The sequence below is a fragment of the Larus michahellis genome, chromosome 1, assembly GCF_964199755.1.
Source record: "Larus michahellis chromosome 1, bLarMic1.1, whole genome shotgun sequence".
NCBI lineage: Eukaryota > Metazoa > Chordata > Aves > Charadriiformes > Laridae > Larus > Larus michahellis.
Genome location: NC_133896.1, coordinates 62810785 through 62831510, shown reverse-complemented (window position 1 = coordinate 62831510; position 20726 = coordinate 62810785). Strand labels below are relative to the sequence as shown.

Sequence of the window (20726 nt, the reverse complement as noted above, 5' to 3'; positions counted from 1 at the left end):
CTAGCCGTCTTGACAGACAATGGATTTCTTTGTTTTATACCTTTGAATGAAGATACTTATGTAATAATCGGTTGTTAAAAGAGAACAAGCTATGCAATTCTTGTTAGGATTCTTAAATTTGAAACTTTAAACCCATGTAAAATGGGACCGTTCTTGGTGAAAGGCATACTAATGCATGTTATCTTATCCCTTGCAGTGTTCCCCTTTTGAAGATTCAGTAACTGCTAAGGCTACGGAGGAGCCTCCCCTCTTTCTAACAATACATGGGGGTTTTTTTGTGCTCACTACTTCTCAGAGGTTTTTTTCTTTTTTTCGTTTGTATCCACTAAACCTTGCAGTGCTTCAGGCCCAAACACACGGAAATTTTCAGTTATTTTACAGATGAATCCTGTGGGTTTTTCTCGGTTCTCTTCGCCCCCCTGCATTTGCCCCATTGTAATGGGCACCACAGGGCTGGAAGCAGTAGGTCGCATTTGGTGCGAATAATATGGGTGACGGTTAGAACCGGAAAACAGGTTTCTTGTTACCACTAGAGGAAAACAAGGTTCAGTAGGAGTGAATATTCTAAATTTGAAGGGAGGATGGCAAATCAGCTGACAGCTGACTGAAGCTTGACAAAAGGTTGAGAGGGAAACATAGGGTTTGACGCAAACAGGCAATCAGAGAAGGAGTAGTCCAGTCAAAAATGGAACAACTGGCTGAAGGTCCCTGTTTGACTACTCCTGTAGCTGCTCTGGTGTGCTGGAGTCACTGCTGGATCCTCTTTGGCGTTTGTTTCCTTTAAACTGCAGGATATAGGTGATGGTAGGTGATGCTACTTCAGGCAATTTTAGGAAAATGTGAGGTCATCCTTTGACCAGTTCCCCACCCCCCACACTCTAAGGAGGAATAGGAAAAGTAGCTTGACTGCAGCTTGTTTCCTCTTACAAGTAATACTAGATCTGGTTTTCTTAGCTATTCCCTGTGTCTCTAGAGTGTAGTGCAACATCAGGCATTCTGAAAGGAAATGGCATTAAATATACCAAGTGTCAACTCTTTATTTCTGGCAATTTGCTATTGTAGCAAGTCTTCTTTTCAGAGGATCTTCAGGAAGGAAAATTACTTTGTTCACTAAAAAATAACTTGGTCTTGGAAGCCTCCTAACTATATTGTTTAATTCACACACAAATACACAAATATCTCAAAGCTCTTGGGTCAAGTTGATTTGGTCAAGAATTAGGTGAGTGTCAGAACATTCATGTGGAATTAGAGGTCCTCCTTACCCCCAGTTTAATTAGGATAAACCAGTAGAGCCTCACCATCCAGGAACGTGCTTAACCTGAACAGCCAAAATGCTAACCTGAATCTGATGCTGTTTCTGATGCTGCTGCATTGTAATTGCTCTGACACTGTTTATTCAAAGATACTGGGTGTTTTGTCTTCTGTGAAAAATACTAGGTTTGAGCTGTCTTGGTAATGTTCTTGAACATATAGTTGGTATAGCAAATGTCAATTGCAGAAATAATTTTTGGAATGAGTGAAATTTCATTGTATTATCTCCCAGTGTGTGGGTTAATAATGTTCCGTGCGGCAGCTTTCCAGATTTTTCTTCTCTTTTGCCCTCGTTCCTTTTATCAAAACTGTGGGTATCTAGGCGGCGAAGGGGAATGAATAGCAAAATAGTTTAGGGATTTCCCCTCACCTCCCCTTTTAAAGCAATAATATATTTCTTGTTTTGATGACATAGTATCCTTCTCCTGTAGTTTCATTAGAAGATGAATTATTTTCCTTGCCAATTTATATAAGGAGATCAACTAAATGGCTTTTAATATCTTGCTACTCAGAATTTGAATCTTCTTGGACAGACCATAGTATGATAGCTAGGGTTGCCAGCCATGAAAGCACTGGAGTAAATTGCAGCACAATTCAGGAAGCAGGTGTCTTGAAACAAGAGGAAGGAAGTGTTGGCAATAAGATTAAGCATGGGTAGAAAGCTATTTCATGATTGCTTCCAAACTTTAACGGTTAAAAAAAGAAAAAAAGAAAAGAAAAAAAAGTTTGATTCATTGTGGCACTAGGAAAGCGTCTTGTAGAGGGATTCGATGGAGGAAATGTTAATTAATTCAGAGGTTAATTTAGGAATTGCATTCTATGCATGCTTAAGGAATGGTTTAAAATGTAATTAAATGTTTATGAGGAAAAAAGGTGTAGCAATGAACATTACAAGCAAATACATACATGGAATGTAGTAAGAAAATGCTGGGGCTATATTAACTTGTCTTTCTATTGCATTCCTTCTTCTTGCATATTATTGCAACTCTTTGATAAAACACAATCAGAAATGTCTTTGGGAAAATATCATTGTCCTTTTGCTTGTTCCAAAAAAGTTAGTTAATTGCTTGCTACAGCACCTGTTGGCTTGCTAACAAAAAGCTTGTACGTGTGCTCCTATGTTTGCTTCAGCCATCTGTCTTAACACTGTTTGTCAGTTATGACTTTACCCAATCCGACTCTCTACGCACCAAAAGAAGTCGAACTCCTCTATCAGGTCTCTTAGTAGGCTGGGCAGAGCAGTAATCCTTAGTGTGCAGTGTTGTGTTTTGTTATCGCCACAGGATCTAGAAGGGGATGCTTGTCCACGGTCTGAGTTAAGCTGTTTTACTGGAAAACTAGATGAGGAAAAAAGGGTTTCAAACCATGTCTGCGATTCCTTTATCAAATCATCATTGTACATGCAAAATGTATCGTAAACAATACAATCTGAGATAGATAGGAATAATCTGTTAAAACTGTCAAGTCATTAATATGCAGATATTTATTGTACACTGTTTCCATTTTTATTGTTGATACCAAAAGACTGTACTCCAGCACGCATCTGTCAGAGTTTTCCTCCTATCTTTTAAATAAATTTCTCTTAAGCTACTGTAGTATATAGTATCATCTACTAGATTAGTTTGAGGACAAGGAAACTGTTTCAGTACTCTTCCGAGTCCTTTTTACTTGAGAAAAGAAAGAAGCATAAGACCTCTATGGTCAGCAATATTCTAAACTGAATTAGACCTCCAGAGCGGCACAGGTACTGTAACTGGCATGAGGTTATGTATTGTCCACATCTTTCTAAGGTTTCAATATGACAGAGCACTGTATTCTTCATATAAAACCTGCAAACTTACCTACAAACCGGCATCTCTTTCAGATCCACTTCAACTAAGATAGAATTCTAGTTTAAAGCATTTAGCTTAAAGAAAAACAAACAACAAACAAAACAAACCCCCAAACCCAACCAAACTAAATACCCAGTCAAAAAAAATAAAGTGGGTTACACACCTGTGTGTGGTGGCTAATGTTGGCTGGCTGTTAGATGCCCACCAAGCTACTCAGTCTCTCTTCACCCTCAACAGGATAGATAAAGACACTTATCTAAGATCACTTACCCATTACCGTCATGGGCAGAACAGGTTCAACATAGTAAAATTAACTGATTACCAATTAAATAGAATGGGATGGTGAGAAACAAACACAAAAATAATAATAATAATAAAATGAGGAGGAACTCCTTTACTTTGAGGGTGGCAGAGCACTGGAACAGGCTGCTCAGAGGGGTGGTAGAGTCTCCATCTCTGGAGATATTCAAAACCTGCCTGGACGCGTTCCTGTGCAACCTGCTGTAGGTGACCCTGCTTTGGCAGGGGGGTTGGACTGGATGATCTCCAGATGTTCTTTCCAACCCCTACAATTCTGTGATTCTGAAAAAAAAAAAAAACCACACCAAAAAAACCCAACAACAAAAAAACCAACAAAACAACAAAAAAAACCACACACAAAAAAAACCCCAAAACAAAAAACACCAAAAAAAAGCCAAACCAACCAAAAAAAAAAACCAAACAGAAAAACCTTTCCCTCTCACACTACTCTTCACTCCTTTATTCCTGACTTTACATCCTCAAGCAGTGGAGTGGGGATGGGGAATGGAGGTTGTAGTCAGTTCGTAACAGTTCCTTTCTGGTGCTCCATCTTCCACCCGCTTGTTCCCTGCTCCACTGTAGGATCCCTCCCGTGGGATACAGGCCTTCAAGACCTGTTCCAGTGTGCGGTCTTTCTTTAAGACCTGCTGCAATCTGGGTCCTCCCCATGGGGTACAGTCCTTCAGGAACAGGCTGCTCTGGTGTGGGTCCCCCATAGGCCACAGTTCCTGCCAGAAACCATGCTCCTGCATGAGCACTTCTCCATGGAACATGGCTTCTGCCAGGAACCTGCTCCTGTGTGGGCTTTCCACAGACTGCAGCTTCCTTCAGGACATACCCACCTGTTGCAGTGTGGGTATCTGCTCTAATGTGGCCTTCCACAGGCTGCAGGGGTACAATCTGTTTCATCGTGGTCTTCTCCATGGGCTGCAGGGGAATATCTGCTCTGGTACCTGGAGCACCTCTTCCCCCTCCTTCTTCACTGACCTGGCCATCTGCAGAGCTGTTTCTCTCACATTTTTCTGACTCTCTCCGAGCTGCTGTTGCACAGCATTTTTTACCCTTTCTTAAACACTTACACAGAGATGCCACCAGCGTTGCTGATGGGTTCAGATTTGGTCAGTGGTGGGTCCATCTTGGAGATGGCTAGAATTGGCTCTGTTTGACATGGGGACAGCTCCTGGTGTCTTCTCATAGTGGAGACGCCTGCAGCTTCCCCTTGCCTCCCATTACCAAAACCTGGACATGTAATCACAATGTGCTGTGTTATTGGACCAAATCTTATTCTGAAAGAGGACTCTGCACATGAAACAAATCAAATGTTAGGTGTCATCTTCAGAAACAGATACTGAACAAGTAAAGGAATTTTCCTGTTCCCGATATTTCATGTTTATAACTTTCTCCAGCCTGGCCTTTACGGGTATGTGCTCTTAGGCTTGTGCTGATGTATTTTGGGCTGTAAGCAGCATAAATAACACGAACTGACTTAAATCCCATCAATAGCTGACAACTGTACAATTTGTATTGGATGAATTGCTGAAAACTTTGCTTGGTATATGTGTAATTTTATCATTTTATACAAAAAGCTGCATTCTGTAACTAGTATTGTGAAGTAAGAATTTATTTGAAAATTACTATTTCCAAATATAACTTTAGTACTTAATTACGACAGGTAATCCTGATAACATCAGTAAAAATGCTAATATTGGAACAGAGATATGTTTGTCCATGAGCTTTGCTAAATTAAAGTGTGTCTTTACATGAATATAATCAGTGTCCTTTTTTTAACTTTGAATACATTGTTTTTGTATTTACCCATGTTTTTTATTTAATTCGAAAATAGCCGTAGTCTTTCCTCTTCTGCCTCTGTTTTCCCATGGGAAGCTCTGAATTTTAGGTTCATTTTAAACCATATTTTTCCTTGCCCAGTAACTTGGTGTCTGTCTCTCTTAGTTATGTGGGCTCTGGTGAACTACCAGGTCCTCGCCGGGTTCTGTAGGACCATGTGGTGATTATACGATGCACTCCACTGTGCTATTTCTTTACTGATAAGGAGCATGGCTAGAAATTCCATTGCTGATGTACAGCATATCTGCGTGAGCGTGTCTCTTTGAGGTGGCTAGATTGAAGTTCTGCAACGAATCTGCATGAATTAGGTACCGTAATTTGCCATGACTCTCTTGTTTCAAACGCAACATGCGTGAAAAGAACATGTGCTGAGCACTCTGCTTGCACCTTCCATTTCTCATCTGGAGAGTGGGGACAAAAAGACTGACACGTGGTTTACATTATTCAGTACGTTACTGAAAGAGCCTTGGGTATATTAAGAATAGTAGATAAGGACCTAAAAGGAATGCTGTTTGGCTAATTTATGTTTGACGTTTTGTGCCAAAAAGGCCTGTGTTGCCAGCTGTGTGCGTAACAGTGTAACCTGGCTGCAACAGTTATACGGTACTAGGTGTTCTCACTTAAATCTGTGGTCCTGAGGTTGACTAAACCTGGTTTAAATCTCTTTTGTGTAGCAGTCATCAATTCAGGATTATAACAAAAGCAAACTCAGCCACACACAGTTGCAGAAGAAAACCTTGACTTTGAGCTGGACAGCATAAGGAATTCTCAAAGTTTTGAGAGGATTGGGCACTTTTCCTTTTCTCTCTCTCCCATCTCAGTCTGGAATTTCTAAGTGATCTCTTGAACAGGTAGTTGGCAGTATTCTGTTGGTGAAAATGCAAATGAAATGTTTGGTTTATGTTAGTACGTTTCCTGACTCACGCCCTGCCCCTTGTGTTTTCAGTTCAAGCTGATTTATAAACTCAGCTTAATGTAACTGATCTGTTTCAAAGACAGTGGTTCCATGTTTAATCTTCAGCAGCGACGTTGGCCCTTCCAATCCTCGTCCCGTTTCTCATGCTGCTTCAGTGCAAGCAGTAGTGCGTTGGGTCAGTGAAGCAGTTTGGGGCTGGAGGTGAAGCTTGGGAGGGCAGGAGAAGCATGTCCACGGCTGAAGCAGTTTGCCAGTCTCATTCTTTGTTTATACCCTGCTCCAAATCACATGCAAAGACTGACTCAGCCACTTGTGCTGGCCCAAAGCAATGCGTTTTGTCGGGGTCAGGAATGAGCAGTGAGGGAACAGAGGGCGGCACTGTTGAAAAATGTAAAAAATAGTCTTTTTTTTTTTAGCAAGCATGCAGCTTGAGTATTAGGAGATTTGTTCATTCTTGACTGTGGTAAATTTATTTCATAGAATCATAGTATCATAGAATGGTTCAGGTTGGAAAGGACCTTAAAGATCATCTAGTTCCAATCCCCTGCCCCGGGCAGGGACACCTCCCACTAGACCAGGTTGCTCAAAGCCCCATCCAGCCTGGCCTTGAACACTTCCAGCAATGGGGCATCCACAGTCTCCCTGGGCAACCTATTCCAGTGTCTCACCACCCTCACAGTAAAGAATTTCTTCCTGATGTCCAATTTAAATCGACCCTCCTTCAGTTTGAAACAGTTACCCCTGTAAGCCTCCTTTAGGTATTGCTTAATAAAAGGAGAAATTTGGTACTTGGAGTTCCATTAACTACCTGACATACCAGAATCGGATTTCTTAATTATCCCTCATGATGATGATATAAACAAATGATACAAAAGTTTTAGCCAAAATATAGAATTTGTATATAAAAAGAACCTGTGCAAATATGTACTGAAATGCAGACTGGCAAAATGGCAATTATAATAAAACCAGGCTTAACATCGTAGCCTTCAGATGAGTGTTAAATGGCTTGCACACAAGTGGAAAACTGCTGGCTGAATTTCCAGAATGAAGAGCTAATTTAGTAAAACGGGTGGACTTTTATTAGAGAACTGCTTTATAGTAGGTTGGCCAGTTAAATCTCTAGTGTGTATTGCAAGAACAATAAGAAAAAGTTACCTAAATCTTGTATGAAGCACTTAGAGTAAGGAATTAAGTTCTTCTGCAGAAAGTGAAATATTTAATAGTTTCCGCACTTCTACATTTTATTGTAAAAGTGAAACAGGAACAGAAATGAGCCTATGCAGGTTTAGTTAAATATGCAAGTGCTGAAATATACTGGTGTTAAATTTGTTGGGTCAAATGGCGCCTCTGATCTTCTTTAAGGCCCTAAAATCCTGCCTCCTCTCAAATGGCAGCTGTAGGTCTAGAATCTCTCCCAGTGTGGACTCACAGGACTATTCTACTGTAGGCTTTGCATGATGATTTCCACATCCTAAGTGGTTATTTCAACTTAACTTAGTTACAATAATTTTCTTTTTTTGGTGGTAATAACTGATAATTTTCTTAAAGTAAGATGTTAATGCCTAGCATTTTAGAGATTTTTCTTGGATGATAAACAAGCCTCAGTGCTAAGAAGACATTCCGTTTTCTGCAGCTAGGAAAGTTGTCTACTGTAAAATGTTTATATACATCTTTTCCATTTCAGTCTGGTCTACTCACTGTTGAACCCCAAGTTTTGAACTTGACTTTGTCCTTTTTATTCTCTTGAGAAAACTATTAATTGTTTAATCCTTTGAGTTATTGGTTCTCAGCTCTTTTTTCAACCTGGAGTCCAAGTATGTTATTGTCTTAGAATGTTTCCACAGCGTGTCTTGCAGAGGAGACGAGGGAGAGGACCTTGCTTATTTTTTCCTATGTCTTGCTTGCTTGCTTGCTTTCCCTTGCTTAGGGTGAAGGTAGTCACAATATTAAAACAGATCTCTTCTTCCTCTATACAACTTGCTTCATTAATTTTGTATTTATTACATTTCAGTTTCTTGTATTACACAGTTGGAAGTCAGTCATGTCACACTGCTGATGTGTATGTGGGAGTACGTAATAGCACTCAATGTCACTAATTAACACTCCACACTAATAAATGTTTATTTGAATCCATTCTATAACAACAAATTGTCAATGGGAATACATTCCTTTTAGAGAAAAGGAATTCATTTTCTATAAGATTAAGGCAAATTCTTTATAGGGTTGAGATAAAAAGGTGCTTGACCTTGATTGGAAGAATGCGCCATCAGGGAATAACAGGTAAAGGTTACTTCAGCGATAAATAAGGATTAGCTTCCTTTTACTCGCACCTTATTGACAGGAAAGTATCAAAACATCCTTTCAAAGTATTTATCCTTACAAGCTGTCTTTGAAGTTGTCTGATATACCTTAAGCTGTGCAAGCATAATCAAAATTTTTTTTTTTCCCCCAGTCGGTGTTATCCGCTGTCCAATTTGTGGTCAGGAATGTGCAGAGAGACACATCATAGATAACTTTTTTGTGAAGGATACCACAGAGGTTCCCAGTAGCACAGTAGAGAAATCAAATCAGGTAAGTGCATTAACATGTAATCAAGTTAACACCTTTTGGATGTGTATGCATATCCTTGGCTTCTTGGTGTGTGGCCTTTTTGCTGTTCGCATGCAGAAAAAGACTTCAAGTACTTAGTCATCACTTAGTTATAGGGTATCTACTCTAGAAAATCAGTTAAAATCGATGAAAATGCACATGAAGAAGGTGGTTGTCTTATTCTGAATTATTTTTAATTGTTGATTTAAAATTTCATTGGGATAGCAAAAGATAAAATTAAGGAATAGGTGTGAGAATGGGAATTTCTGTGCTTTGGACAGGGCACTCGAAGCACTCTCTGAAGCACAGACCCAAACAGCACTACGTCAAGAGATCTTAATGTAAAATGGAATCCTCTGGCTAAATTGACTTCTCTTATCTCAGCACCGACAGAACATGGCACTAAATAGCTGCAGTGCAGTTACCAAGCAAGAGGCTCAAACTTTTAATTGGGGAAAATGATATCTTGTAGGGGTTTCTTGTTTGGTTTGGTTTTTTTTTCATATGTAGGCTGCCCATTCTTCCTTTTGCAATCAAATAATAGACATCTCATAAAACCAAAACCTGCTTATCTGGAAAAATAGCAATACTGGTTTTTTTAATCCTCATGATGTTTTTTCAGGATGAAAGTACCAGTGTGGAAGTAATACCAAATGAATAATGACATCTGTGTAGGACCACAGTTTAGCAATCCCTGGTATCAAAATATTGCGCATCTTCATTTTTAGCTAGTAAGAGAGTATCTCAAGAATCTCTTTATTCATTAAGTCTTTTATTAAACTCCAGGAACTTATTGTAAATAATTCAGCCTCTTTATACATTGCTGCACTCTTCATAATAACAGTACAAAAAGGTTACTATGTCAACGTAGCTTGTGTTTTACCTCATCCCCTAACATTTGGATGGTGGTCTCCTTTTATTTTGAAAATGCCTCTTTTTTGCTTTACTGTTTTAGGGACCTGTATTGACTCTCAATCCATTTGTTTTGGGGGCAGCTTCTTGGAGGTCCTTTATTGTGTGGTCTGCTTGTTTCAAAGCTTAGCTGAAATTTGTGCTTACATACATGAATGGGTACCTCTCTCAGGAGCAGATGAAAGTACCCAGTCAGGTTTGTGGTATCAGCTCACTGACTATAAAGGCATAAATGTTATCATCATCTCTGAGAAAGAGGATATAACTTATGTCTCAAAAACCATTAAACTGTGTTCAGCTTATAAGGAATTTTGCAACTGGATTTCTGAGAAATGAGAGACCTTACCAGAAACTGAAATTTAGTTGGGAGTCTCTGGAAGTATGAGCAGTGTTCTCTTAAACTAGGACAGCTTGAAGTCTGGGGTTTTTTGTATTTGTGTGGGGTTTTTTTTGGGTTTGTTTAGTTCCCCCCCCATCCCCGGGTGTTGCAGGGAAACATCTGAGTTTTAGGGATGGTTGTTAGATTGAGTCTTTCAGTACTGTACCAGTAAGATAGAGAAAATGAATAGTCCCCGTTGCACTGAAAATTTGATCATAATTTTTTTAGTGACTTTAAAATTAGGAAGAGAAGCAAGATAACAAATAACTTTGTTACGTAGAAGCACTCCTGGATTTTTTTTTTTGGACCTGTGCCATAACCTCAGCTTAGTTATATAACAAGTCCTCTAAATATTTCTTTGGGGAGTGGTGATAGAAGTAGAATTATTTTTCCTGGGTTTAGTGACAAAGTCTTTACACACGCACCCCCGGATTTTTTTTTCTGCTGTCTGTGAAAGTTAAGTGAGGAATCGAGGCCTTTAAGACTTGGATAAGGAATTGAAAATTCAAGAAGGGTTTTTTATATTCTTGAGGTTGGTCATAATCATGTGAAATTGAGTGCACTTCGATGGGTCACAGGGTATAAAAAGTTGGCGTATCCACCAAACTCAGTGATGTCAGGATAAGTCAGGCACTTCCTTGGAACTGAGGGAGATGTCTTTTTTGTTTACTTTCTGTTCTTGATCTGCTGGAGAGAGATATAGAGAAATTCCACATAATTCAGCAGCTGGTTTGGAATCATCCATTGTTGAGTGGTGCGAGCAGATTTCAGGGAGGTTCTTCACAGCGTTTGTGTTTCCTTAAGTTCCCTTCTCAGATATCTGTCCTACTCTTCCATTCTGTACTTGTTTCTTCGTCTTCCTAACAAAAACCAGGAGGCTTGCAGTTCAGTCAGCATGGCTGTTCTTCAGCTAAGTTCCCTGCCTGAACTCAGCATACTTTCTGCAGCAGTTGAAGGCAAACCATCAGACTCTGCTAAACCAGCAGAGTAGTGCATTCATGTGCTTTTCTGCTGACTTTTTTTTTTTTAAATGGAGCTAGATGTTTTGTTAGATGACTAAGTGAGTGTGTGTACCTTACCTGTTGAATGATGTGCCGTTCTCTTTTGTTTGAATAGATTCATTTTGGTATGATAATGAAGCTTTTTGGACATTCCTTTGTACTCTGACATTGGAACCATAAAAGAAGCTACACCATTCTATAAAGCTGTGTGTTGTGGAACAGCAAAGTTAACTCAATAATAGTTAAACAGATCAGTGTCCTGTTGGGGAATATTACGAGGTTTAAGGATGATACATCCTTCTAATCGGCCTGTCTTGTTTTGCCTTTGAAGGAGCAAAGAGAAAAGAAGGAAAAATTGCCAGTAGCAACATAGGCAACAGATCAGAGGAATTAAAGTAGAAAAGATGCTGAGACTTGCAGGAAATACTGGCTCAGAGGTCATCAAACTCTGTCAAAAACTTTGGCTATTTTATAGAATTTTTCTACTGAGATGGTTAGTTTGGCTTTCATAGTTTGGCAGCTTCAGCAGGATGTTTAAGAAATTAGAATTAGAGGCAAGCCATGGGTTCTGTGCAAATGATGTTGTGGCTTAGAACCGCTGGCCCATATCTATGACTAGCCTGTATATGTCTGTTGTCAGGAAGGACTGGTTTATTTCAGTTCACGAGAGACTGCAAAAAAACCTTTTCAAATGCAGTGCTTGGTTGTTTCAGATTTAAAATGGTAATAATACTAAAATAGTTTTCAGCATGTTGAATCAAAACTGTAGGAGTGAATGGCATGTCATGATGAGAAAAATAACTGGAACTCATTAAAGTGCCAGCCATTTACCTAAAGTCATGTTTACCTTATCTGAGCCTGATTTTGGCAGTTGAGTACTCTACTTACATAGCTGTTACTAGCAATTACTACTGAAAACTTGAGAAGCAAAAGAAGTAAGCATAAAGAAAGTGTAAAACTCCCTAGTATATGTTCCACAAGGGCTTTCCTGGCTAGCACTGAAGAGAACATTAAGGATTTTGTGCTGGCTATTAGCATAGGAAGGTTTCCAGAAGAAAAGAGACTAACGGGAAATGCAGTTGTGATCTTCCTGAAAGTAATCATTGTAGGTTGTGGGCATGTAGGACATAAATACTTTGAAAGAGCAATCCTTTATAATTTTTTTTTCACATTATGATTTATTGAAAGACTTGGCAAAATTATTGGATACTGAAGAGAAGTTTGAAAATAAAAATTAATTATACTCTATTTATAAGAGTAAGCGGAAACAAGCATCAAACTCAAGAGATGTTACTAAAGCAAATGCTAAATTTGAATAAGACTGAAGGGTAGACAAGCACAGAAAATTTCAGAAGAAAATGCACGTGCAAAGCCATGAAAACAAAAATGAGAAGTGTGATATTGATGCAGAAGATCATAGTGATAACATTGATGTTGCTGCAACATATTGAGCCTGTAGTGCATTTTAGTCTAGGTCCTAATTCTAATACTTCAGTGTCCAAAAGAAGACATATGTAAAAATATTTTTGATACGAAGAACACTTCCTGTATCTTTACCAGTTACTGACCTGAGAGTTTTAAATGTTGTGATAGGAATGAAGAACAGTTGGACTTTACATGAGATATTGGGAATGTAGAAACAAAACAAGGTACAAGTTTAGATCTGATACTAGATCTGCATACAAAGATATCAAGTTCAACTGGCATAATAGGGCGATTAAGAAGGACAATTTAGAACAAAAAGTTTATCTAGTTTTGTATGGTGCCAGAGTAGCCACTATGTATTCTTCCAAAGAAGAACTAGTATGCTAAATAGCTTATCAAAGCTGTGGCCCTGGCTAAAAACATCTTTGAAAGCCACTAGTTTAGGGCAGTGGGTAACAGACTCAAGAAGAGTCACAATATGAAGAGAGGTAGCTGTTGATGGGATGTTGGGGAAAGGAGGGTGTGCTTGATGAGGGTTTATGCATTTTGAGGTATCAGCATATGATTCATATTTAGAGTTACATATAGGCAAGAATGTCACAAAAGACAGGTGCTGTCTTTGGTGATTTTTGTATGTGCCAAGAGATCGATGTTTTTTGGATGCAATAGCAGAAACCATTGCATCTAATTTACACTGATGAAGTTTGGAACATCAGTTAACTGAATATTCCTCTGGACTGCTTTGCTATCTTCCTTTGAAACTCGTAAACCTTTGATCACTTACTTAATCTCTTTAATACTCAAAGTATATTTAATTGGAAGAGTAGTTAGTTACTACAGTAGCTGGGAAGACAGCTCTGTTACCTCGACTCTTGCATGTAAATCTGTTTTTAAGTAAATATACAAGCTTTACAACAGAAAAATAAGACTTACCTGAAACATGCTGAGTAATTTCAGCTTTCATTAAATCTGAATGAAGGCTGAATGAACACTTCCCGGGGTTATAAATCTAAAACCAGTGACTGAATTAAATATAATTACAAGGGAAACTCAATTAAAAATAAATATCTGTCTAAACCAGAATAAAGACTTACAGGTTAACTAGGGAGAACTTTCTTTGAAATCACTGAAGCACCACTTGTATGAGTCACAAAAATAAGAGTGAAATAAGTTTTCAGTTTTGTAAGAGTATAGCAAATATTTGCAGTAATTGTACTTTTGTGTACTTTAGCTATATGACTTATTCTAATAACTGGGAGTTCTATCAGAATCCAAACTGTATCTGAAAATGCGTATTTCAAGTGAGAAGGTGGGTAGAAGCAAATCTAGTTTCTACCTAGAAGGCATAGCTATTTTGACAGCATGAGTTATGATGTCTATGAAAAATTTTAGAAATCTGTTTCTATTCCACTTGGTGACTTGAAGAGTATAAAGTTGGAATATATATTTTTGGGACTACAAAAGAAGAGTTTCAGTTTACTTGTCAGCACCTGATTATTGGTTATTGAATCATAATCTTCATCTCATTCCAACTATAGCAGGTCAAACCAGTTGGAAAAAACCCTCAAACCTAAACCGTATTGAAAAAAGAAAATAGACAAAGATCTTGGAATCTAGGGGGAATTAATAACTTCATAAATCCTTTGAACTTACTGAAATGCCCTGGCACATAGCAAGTTTATCTGCCTAAGTTTGCTGAAGGTGACCTGGAAAGGCTGGGGTGGTGGTTCTGGGGTGCTGATTTTTTTTTATTTTTATTCTTTTTATTTTTCAAATTGGGTTCCTGCCTTTTTTTTCTTCCCTCCCCTCCCTCCCCCCCCCCCCCCGAATGCCTGAAAGACTTTTGCTGTTTTTTCCTTTGCTTATTTTGTTCACTGTTGGGTTTTTTACACTAGAAAAACAAATATCCAATCTTTCATTCTCCACTCTAACTTGGAAAAACACCTCCGGGTATCCGGGGGCATAGCACAAGGGTACATCTCTGGCAAGAAGACTGGTTTTAAAACTTTTTTCTCATCCCGCAGTAGTTCACTGCCCAGTCAGCAGTGCTGATGTAACTGACCCTTGGGCTACAATGATGTAATCAATCCGGTTTTACACCACAATCTTGCAGAGGGTTGTGTTGGTACATCTGATGAGGAGACGACTGGCAAAGGAGAGGGGAGGGAATTTCTTTCATGGGAGTTTCTGCCACAGAAAATGTAACATTGAAGTAGTGCCTCTGTGATACTTGCTTGTTCTAAATTTCTTTTTCAAGAAGTTGTGCTGACTCCTTAAGAATACTTTTTTTTTAATGTCATTGAAATTAAGGGTTAAGAACAAGTAAAAATTTTTAATTTCGTGATTCCAGTTCACTTCCTTTAATTGTTTTACTTCCATTTTCTTCATTTTTTTATGATGTCCTGACTTCAGTATTTCTGCCTAGTCAACTAGTCTGGATAGGACTAGAATTTTTATTTTTAAGAGAAGAGAGGGAAGAAAAAGAAAAACCAAGCAGAAGATAAAAAGAAAAATTAAGAAGATATTTAAAAATAAAACTTTCAGGCCTCCATTTTGTAAAGAAACAGAAAAAGGGGCACAAGCCCAATTTTTTCTCCTTTGCAGGTCACCTTTAATGAAAAGGAACTGCTTCAAACTCCAAGTGACAACAAGAGGGGTCAATGACCCTTGCGTTGTAACTTCATTTCTCAGAAGATATTTGCTTTGAGAGGCAACATGATCCAGAAGAATAAGCACAGCATTGGGAATCTGGAACTCCTATGTTCAAATTCGAGTTCTGTCAGTAACTTGCTTTGTGGCCTAAGGCAAGTTTTGTGCTAATTTTCCTCTTTTTCTTGAAGGGGAAACTGGGACATAGTTCTACATATGTATTATCTATCTGCATAGAATATAAGTATTTGCTTCCTTTTTAACTTAATCTATATTTATCTTGTGTGGGTGCAGAAGTTGGATTTTATTTTTTTTTTAAATCAAACTGTGAAAACTGAAATAAAATCTAAATTTTTCTCCTTGTTGCTCCTGCTAGCAGAATTCTGCCACTGTGATCTGTAGGATATAGTAATCTTCAGACATCTTGAGGCTCTGGTTTGCAGCAGCACTAAACATTGATAGAAATGGATGGTAGTTACCTAAACAAGTATCATCAGCATAAGTATGTTGGCTGTTTTTACCACCAAAACCCCCTAGAAGGTATGACTACAGAGGTATTGTAAAGGAGGAGTTAAAAATGAAGTAATGTCTTGAACGTGTGAAGTGGTGATGTTCAGAGAATCACAGAATGGTTCAGGTTGGAAGGGACCTTAAAGACCGTCGAGTTCCAACCCCCCTGCCATGGGCAGGGACACCTTCCACTAGACCAGGTTGCTCAGAGCCCCTTCCAGCCTGGCCTTGAACACTTCCAGGGATGTGGCATCCACAACTTCTCTGGGCAACCTGTTCCAGTGTCTCACCACCCTCACAGTAAAGAATTTCTTCCTAATATCCAATTTAAATCTACCCTCTTTCAGTTTAAAACTGTTACGCCTCACCATCTTTCCTGTAGGCCCCCTTTAGGTACTGGAAGGCTGCTATAGGGTCTCCCTGGTCTCAGGCTGAACAACCCCAACTTTCTCAGCCTGACCTCATAGGTGAGGGGCTTCAGCCCTCTGATCATCTTTGTGGCTCTCCTCTGGACCTGCTCCAACAGGTCCATGTCCTTCTTACATTGGGGGCCCCAGAGCTGGATACAGAACTCAAGATGGGGTCTCACCAGAGCACAGTAGAGGGGCCAAATCACCTCCCTCGACCTGCTGGCCAGGCTTCTTTTGGTGCAGGCCAGGATGTGGTTGGCTTTCTGGGCTGTGAGTGCACATTGCCGGCTCATGTTGTTCTTCTCAGCAACCAACGTCCCCAAGTCCTTCTCCTCAGGGCTGCTCTCAATCATTTCTCCACCCAGCCTGTATTTGTGCTTGGGATTGCCTCAACCCACATGCAGGACCTTGCACTTGGCCTTTTGGGAACTTCAGGAGGTTCGCACAGGCCCACCTTTCAAGCCTGTCCAGGTCCCATCATTCATATTTTTCAACCTGTTGTTCAAATTATGCATGTGTAGGAATTTTTTCATGTGTGTGTCTATTGACTCTGTGCAGAGGGGTTTTGGTCTGCTACCAGATTTATTTTCTGTAATTAAATTTTTTTTCTAGATCTCTTGGGTACAGTACAAAAAGCCCCAGGAATTAACAGGCCAGAGTTGGAAAATTACTATGCTTTGTTTGCAAACCTGTTCTAGGTTAGCTTTACTGATAAGCTGAACTGGAATGCTGTCTTACGTGGTGATGCAGAGATTCTGGAGAAAACCCTGCTGTTCAATACTGCGTGTGCTTCCTGAAACTCTAAGCTGGTGAACAGAAACTAAAATTAAAGTTTCTGTGTGAACTGAGGGAGGCTTCTAAAATCAGAGCAGTGCTGATCGTGTTCTATATTTAGTAAATATTTCACAAGAGCGTGTTTAATATAGTAAACATTATATGGTTTCTAAGCGTGCAGTATCAGGCAGAGAGTAATGGTTTGACTTTTATTATGTCAGGTGAAGGTTTTAGAGTAACACTGATAAAATGGCTACTTTCTTTGAATAGTCACGTTCAATTACTTTTATGCAGTCATTTATAGCGTTCCTGTACCTCAGGCAGTTTTCCATTCTCATTTCACAGTTTTTGGAAAACTGTAAAAGTGCACTGATTGAATATGAACAAAATCTTGTGTGCATATTCTGTATTTATTTTAACAGCTACCTTTTCTTCCTCATGTCAGGTCTGCACAAGCTGTGAAGACAATGCAGAAGCTAATGGGTTTTGTGTGGAGTGTGTAGAATGGTTGTGCAAGACCTGCATCAGAGCTCACCAGAGGGTTAAATTCACAAAGGATCATACAGTAAGACAGAAAGAGGAAGTATCTCCAGGTAAGGCACTTGATTTATAATTTCACAAAGAATGCGGGTCTGCATTGGAAAACTGTATTAGACCACCACATTTCTTTTTAAAGTGATAAATTTCAAAAAAATGTATTCCACAATCCTAGTACATGTAAAAGGACAGATTCGTTATTATATAACCCTTTGGCGCATATGAATTAGCGGAACTGTTGTTTTTTTTCTGGTTGGTAATGAATATGTTTTAATAGTTTCCTGCCTCCCAGTCACTTAGTTCAATTTCACTGCTGAAGGCTGCAACCATTTGAACCAATTCTGGTGTTTCTTTGGCTGCTCTCCATCTAAGTGGATCTCTTAAGTGTTCGGGCTAACAGCAAAGTTTATTTTAAGCATTAGATGCATTAGAACGTAGGTACTTGAAAGGGAGACTTTGTCATGGCTTGAAATATGATAGCCATTTTTCTGTCAGGTTTTTCTGTCAGATGCTGCATAGTCATAAGAAACCCTACAGACTGGTATTTCGTATGATTTTTATGCAAAGTGTTTTAAACCAGTAAACACACATAGATCTTATCTTTCACCTGGTATGATTGCAAATTATTGTCTAGACTTCAGAGATCAGCTGCAGAAAATACTTAGTTATGCATTTGGCTCCTCTAGTTTTTACAGGGGTCTAGCAAATGGTTTATATGAACTTCATTGTTGTATAATGCAGCAAAAGGAGCACTAATAGATTATATTTTTTCAGCACTCTGGTAATAAAGCATCCTCTGTTAGCAATAAAGTGTGACAGCATTCACGATTTAGCTGAGTTTTTTTTAAGTTTGAAAGGTTTTGACTTAGAAATAAAGGGAAGTATGTTATGAATTGGGGTGTTTTTCCTCAGTAGGATCTGTGATAATTCAGGTTGGAAGGGACCTCGGGAGATCATCTAGCCCAGCCTCCTGCTTAAAGCAGTGAGCTATGAAATCAGATGAAGTTGCTCAGGGCTTTATCCATTTGGGCCTTGACAACTAACAACAACGGACGTGGTGTACAGTACAGCCTCTCTGAGAAATCTTGACTATTCTCATGGTAAAAAAAGGTTGTACTTTTATTCATTGAGAACCTCTTTGATTTCAGTTTATGCCCATTGTGTCTTGTCTTTTAGTGACATTGTAGGACAATTACAAACATAATAGGACGCTGACAAACATTCTGCTGATTCTAATAAGCCCATTGGACTTGCGTGATTTATCTTGTAAATATAAAAATTATTTTTATGAATTATTAGGATTTATTATAAATGTGTTATGTATTTATTTTCATTTCACCATATCTGTTCCTGCGTACTTTATATATAATACCGCCTTTCATTTCTGGTATACACTTTTATACATAATGCGGCTTTCACTTCAGTTTCAAAGAATTTTGACTGAAGGATACCGATCTGAAAATAACTTTTTCCAGGTTTCATGAAAATAAGTAAATGAATGGGTATGGAAAAGGGATCTTACTGGTCTGCAGTGAAGGATGCTGCAGTGTGAAGCCAGTTTTCATTACAGGCTATGTAATCCTCATGAACTCAGTGCCCATCCTAACTTATAAGAAATTAGGCTTTGTAGGTTAAATTGTTTAAAGAACAGATTTCATTTCTATCATCTGGTGGTGTTTCCTGTGCTCTTTGGTATTTGCTCACTACGAACTGAAGTGAGACCTCTCACCCATTTAGAATGGTGTCCTGAAGGGATGTTAGTAACTTCAGTTATTCTCTTCCGTATGTTTTAGGTTTTTGAATGGCTGTGTCTTGATTTAAGAAAGGTTGTGCAATGTCTTTTGCAGCTGCAACAGTACTGGCTGCTTACTCCTTTTGCATATAGTTTTGTGGGGCCTTAATATGTTATGGTAAAATATGTTCTGGACATTTTGCATGAGAGAGGGTGTTAGCTCCATGCTTGATGAAGAGTGAGACATTGCTGTTTTAAGTTTACAGCTGTTAAATTCTTGATTTGGTGGCCTGATACACACCTCTAGCATCTAGAAGAGAAATACGGTAAGGAAAAACAGAAGAATGCAAATCTTTCATCATTTCAAGAGACTGGACTGACATCTTCCTTTATTCAACAGAGGCAGTTGGTGTGACCAGTCAGCGACCTGTGTTTTGCCCTTACCACAAAAAGGAGCAGTTGAAGTTGTATTGTGAAACCTGTGACAAGTTGACCTGCCGAGACTGTCAGTTACTAGAACACAAAGAGCACAGGTATCAGAAAAAAGTATAGATTTTATGCTGCTCCCGTATAGGAAGGTAGCTTGAAGTGGGTTGTAGCTCTAGCTGTATGGAATACAGTCAGGTGAAAAAAGTGCAAAATACAATTTTCTGCTCAGAAATGAAGCCCACAAATAAAGAGAGATTGCATCCAAAAGAGTGTGGCTGGTGAGTGTGTGATAGTTCAGAATAAAACCTAATTCTTCCAGTTTTCAATCTGGTGATTTAAGCACAAGACCTTTCTTTACCGTCAGGTTACTTGGACAGAATTTGTTGCTATGCAGCACTTCAGAGAGTCCTTAGAAAGCACAGGGGCTGTGTTATGCAACTGTGCACTTACGTGTAATTTCTCCATTTGTCCTTCAACAAGATGATTATATAACGGAACATTACCAAACATTTCCAGAACGGAGCAAATGGGCATTTTTTTCTGTGAAGAGCCTTTTAAAAGAAAGACTAAACCTAAAGTTTTGCTATACTGTGCTTTGAGAACACTATTTATGACACTCATATCTTTGGGTTGCTGTTCTTTGGTCATCTCTTAGTGGCCACAGAAGCTGAAAATCAGGTTTATGTACAACTTCTGAGTGCAGGACAATAATCTGGCTGGCTAATGCATACAGTAGTGGTGTGGGGCAGATGTACTCTTAGGTTAATATTAATACGCTCACTATGCCTGATGCAACCACCCGAGGAACTCGCTTGTTTGACCAGGTCAATAGGTGGAGAACTGTTTGCCACTGTTGCTCCTTGGAACAGGCTAAACCTTGCTCTTGCTGAGTTGTACTCTTCCTCTTCAATTCTCCTTTTATTAGGATTTATATCCCTTTCAGAATGTGCTCCCTCTTTTTTTTCCTCAAATTGTTGATGATTTCAGTTCCTTGATTTAAAATGTTGCTGACTTCTACTGACTCAGCAATCTCTCTTCTTTCTTCTGCTTCTGTGTCCTTATCTTGCATCGAGTAATAGCTTACATGCACTGTCACTTACAAAGTGATGACTACAGCACAACATTAATTTTTCTTTTGCTAAAATTGGGCCATGGTCACGCAATATCCACTC

General features: G+C 39.0%; 1 protein-coding gene across 2 annotated transcripts in view; it reads left to right on the top strand.

The window, feature by feature from the left end:
- Positions 1-20726, top strand: part of TRIM24 (tripartite motif containing 24) — a 65323-nt gene that overhangs the window by 17409 nt on the left and 27188 nt on the right. For both annotated transcript variants that reach the window (XM_074582089.1, XM_074582080.1), the window contains exons 2-4: positions 8660-8778; positions 17302-17449; positions 19526-19658. In XM_074582089.1, coding sequence (XP_074438190.1) covers positions 8660-8778; positions 17302-17449; positions 19526-19658 — 400 coding nt within the window. The remainder of the gene's footprint in view (positions 1-8659; positions 8779-17301; positions 17450-19525; positions 19659-20726) is intronic.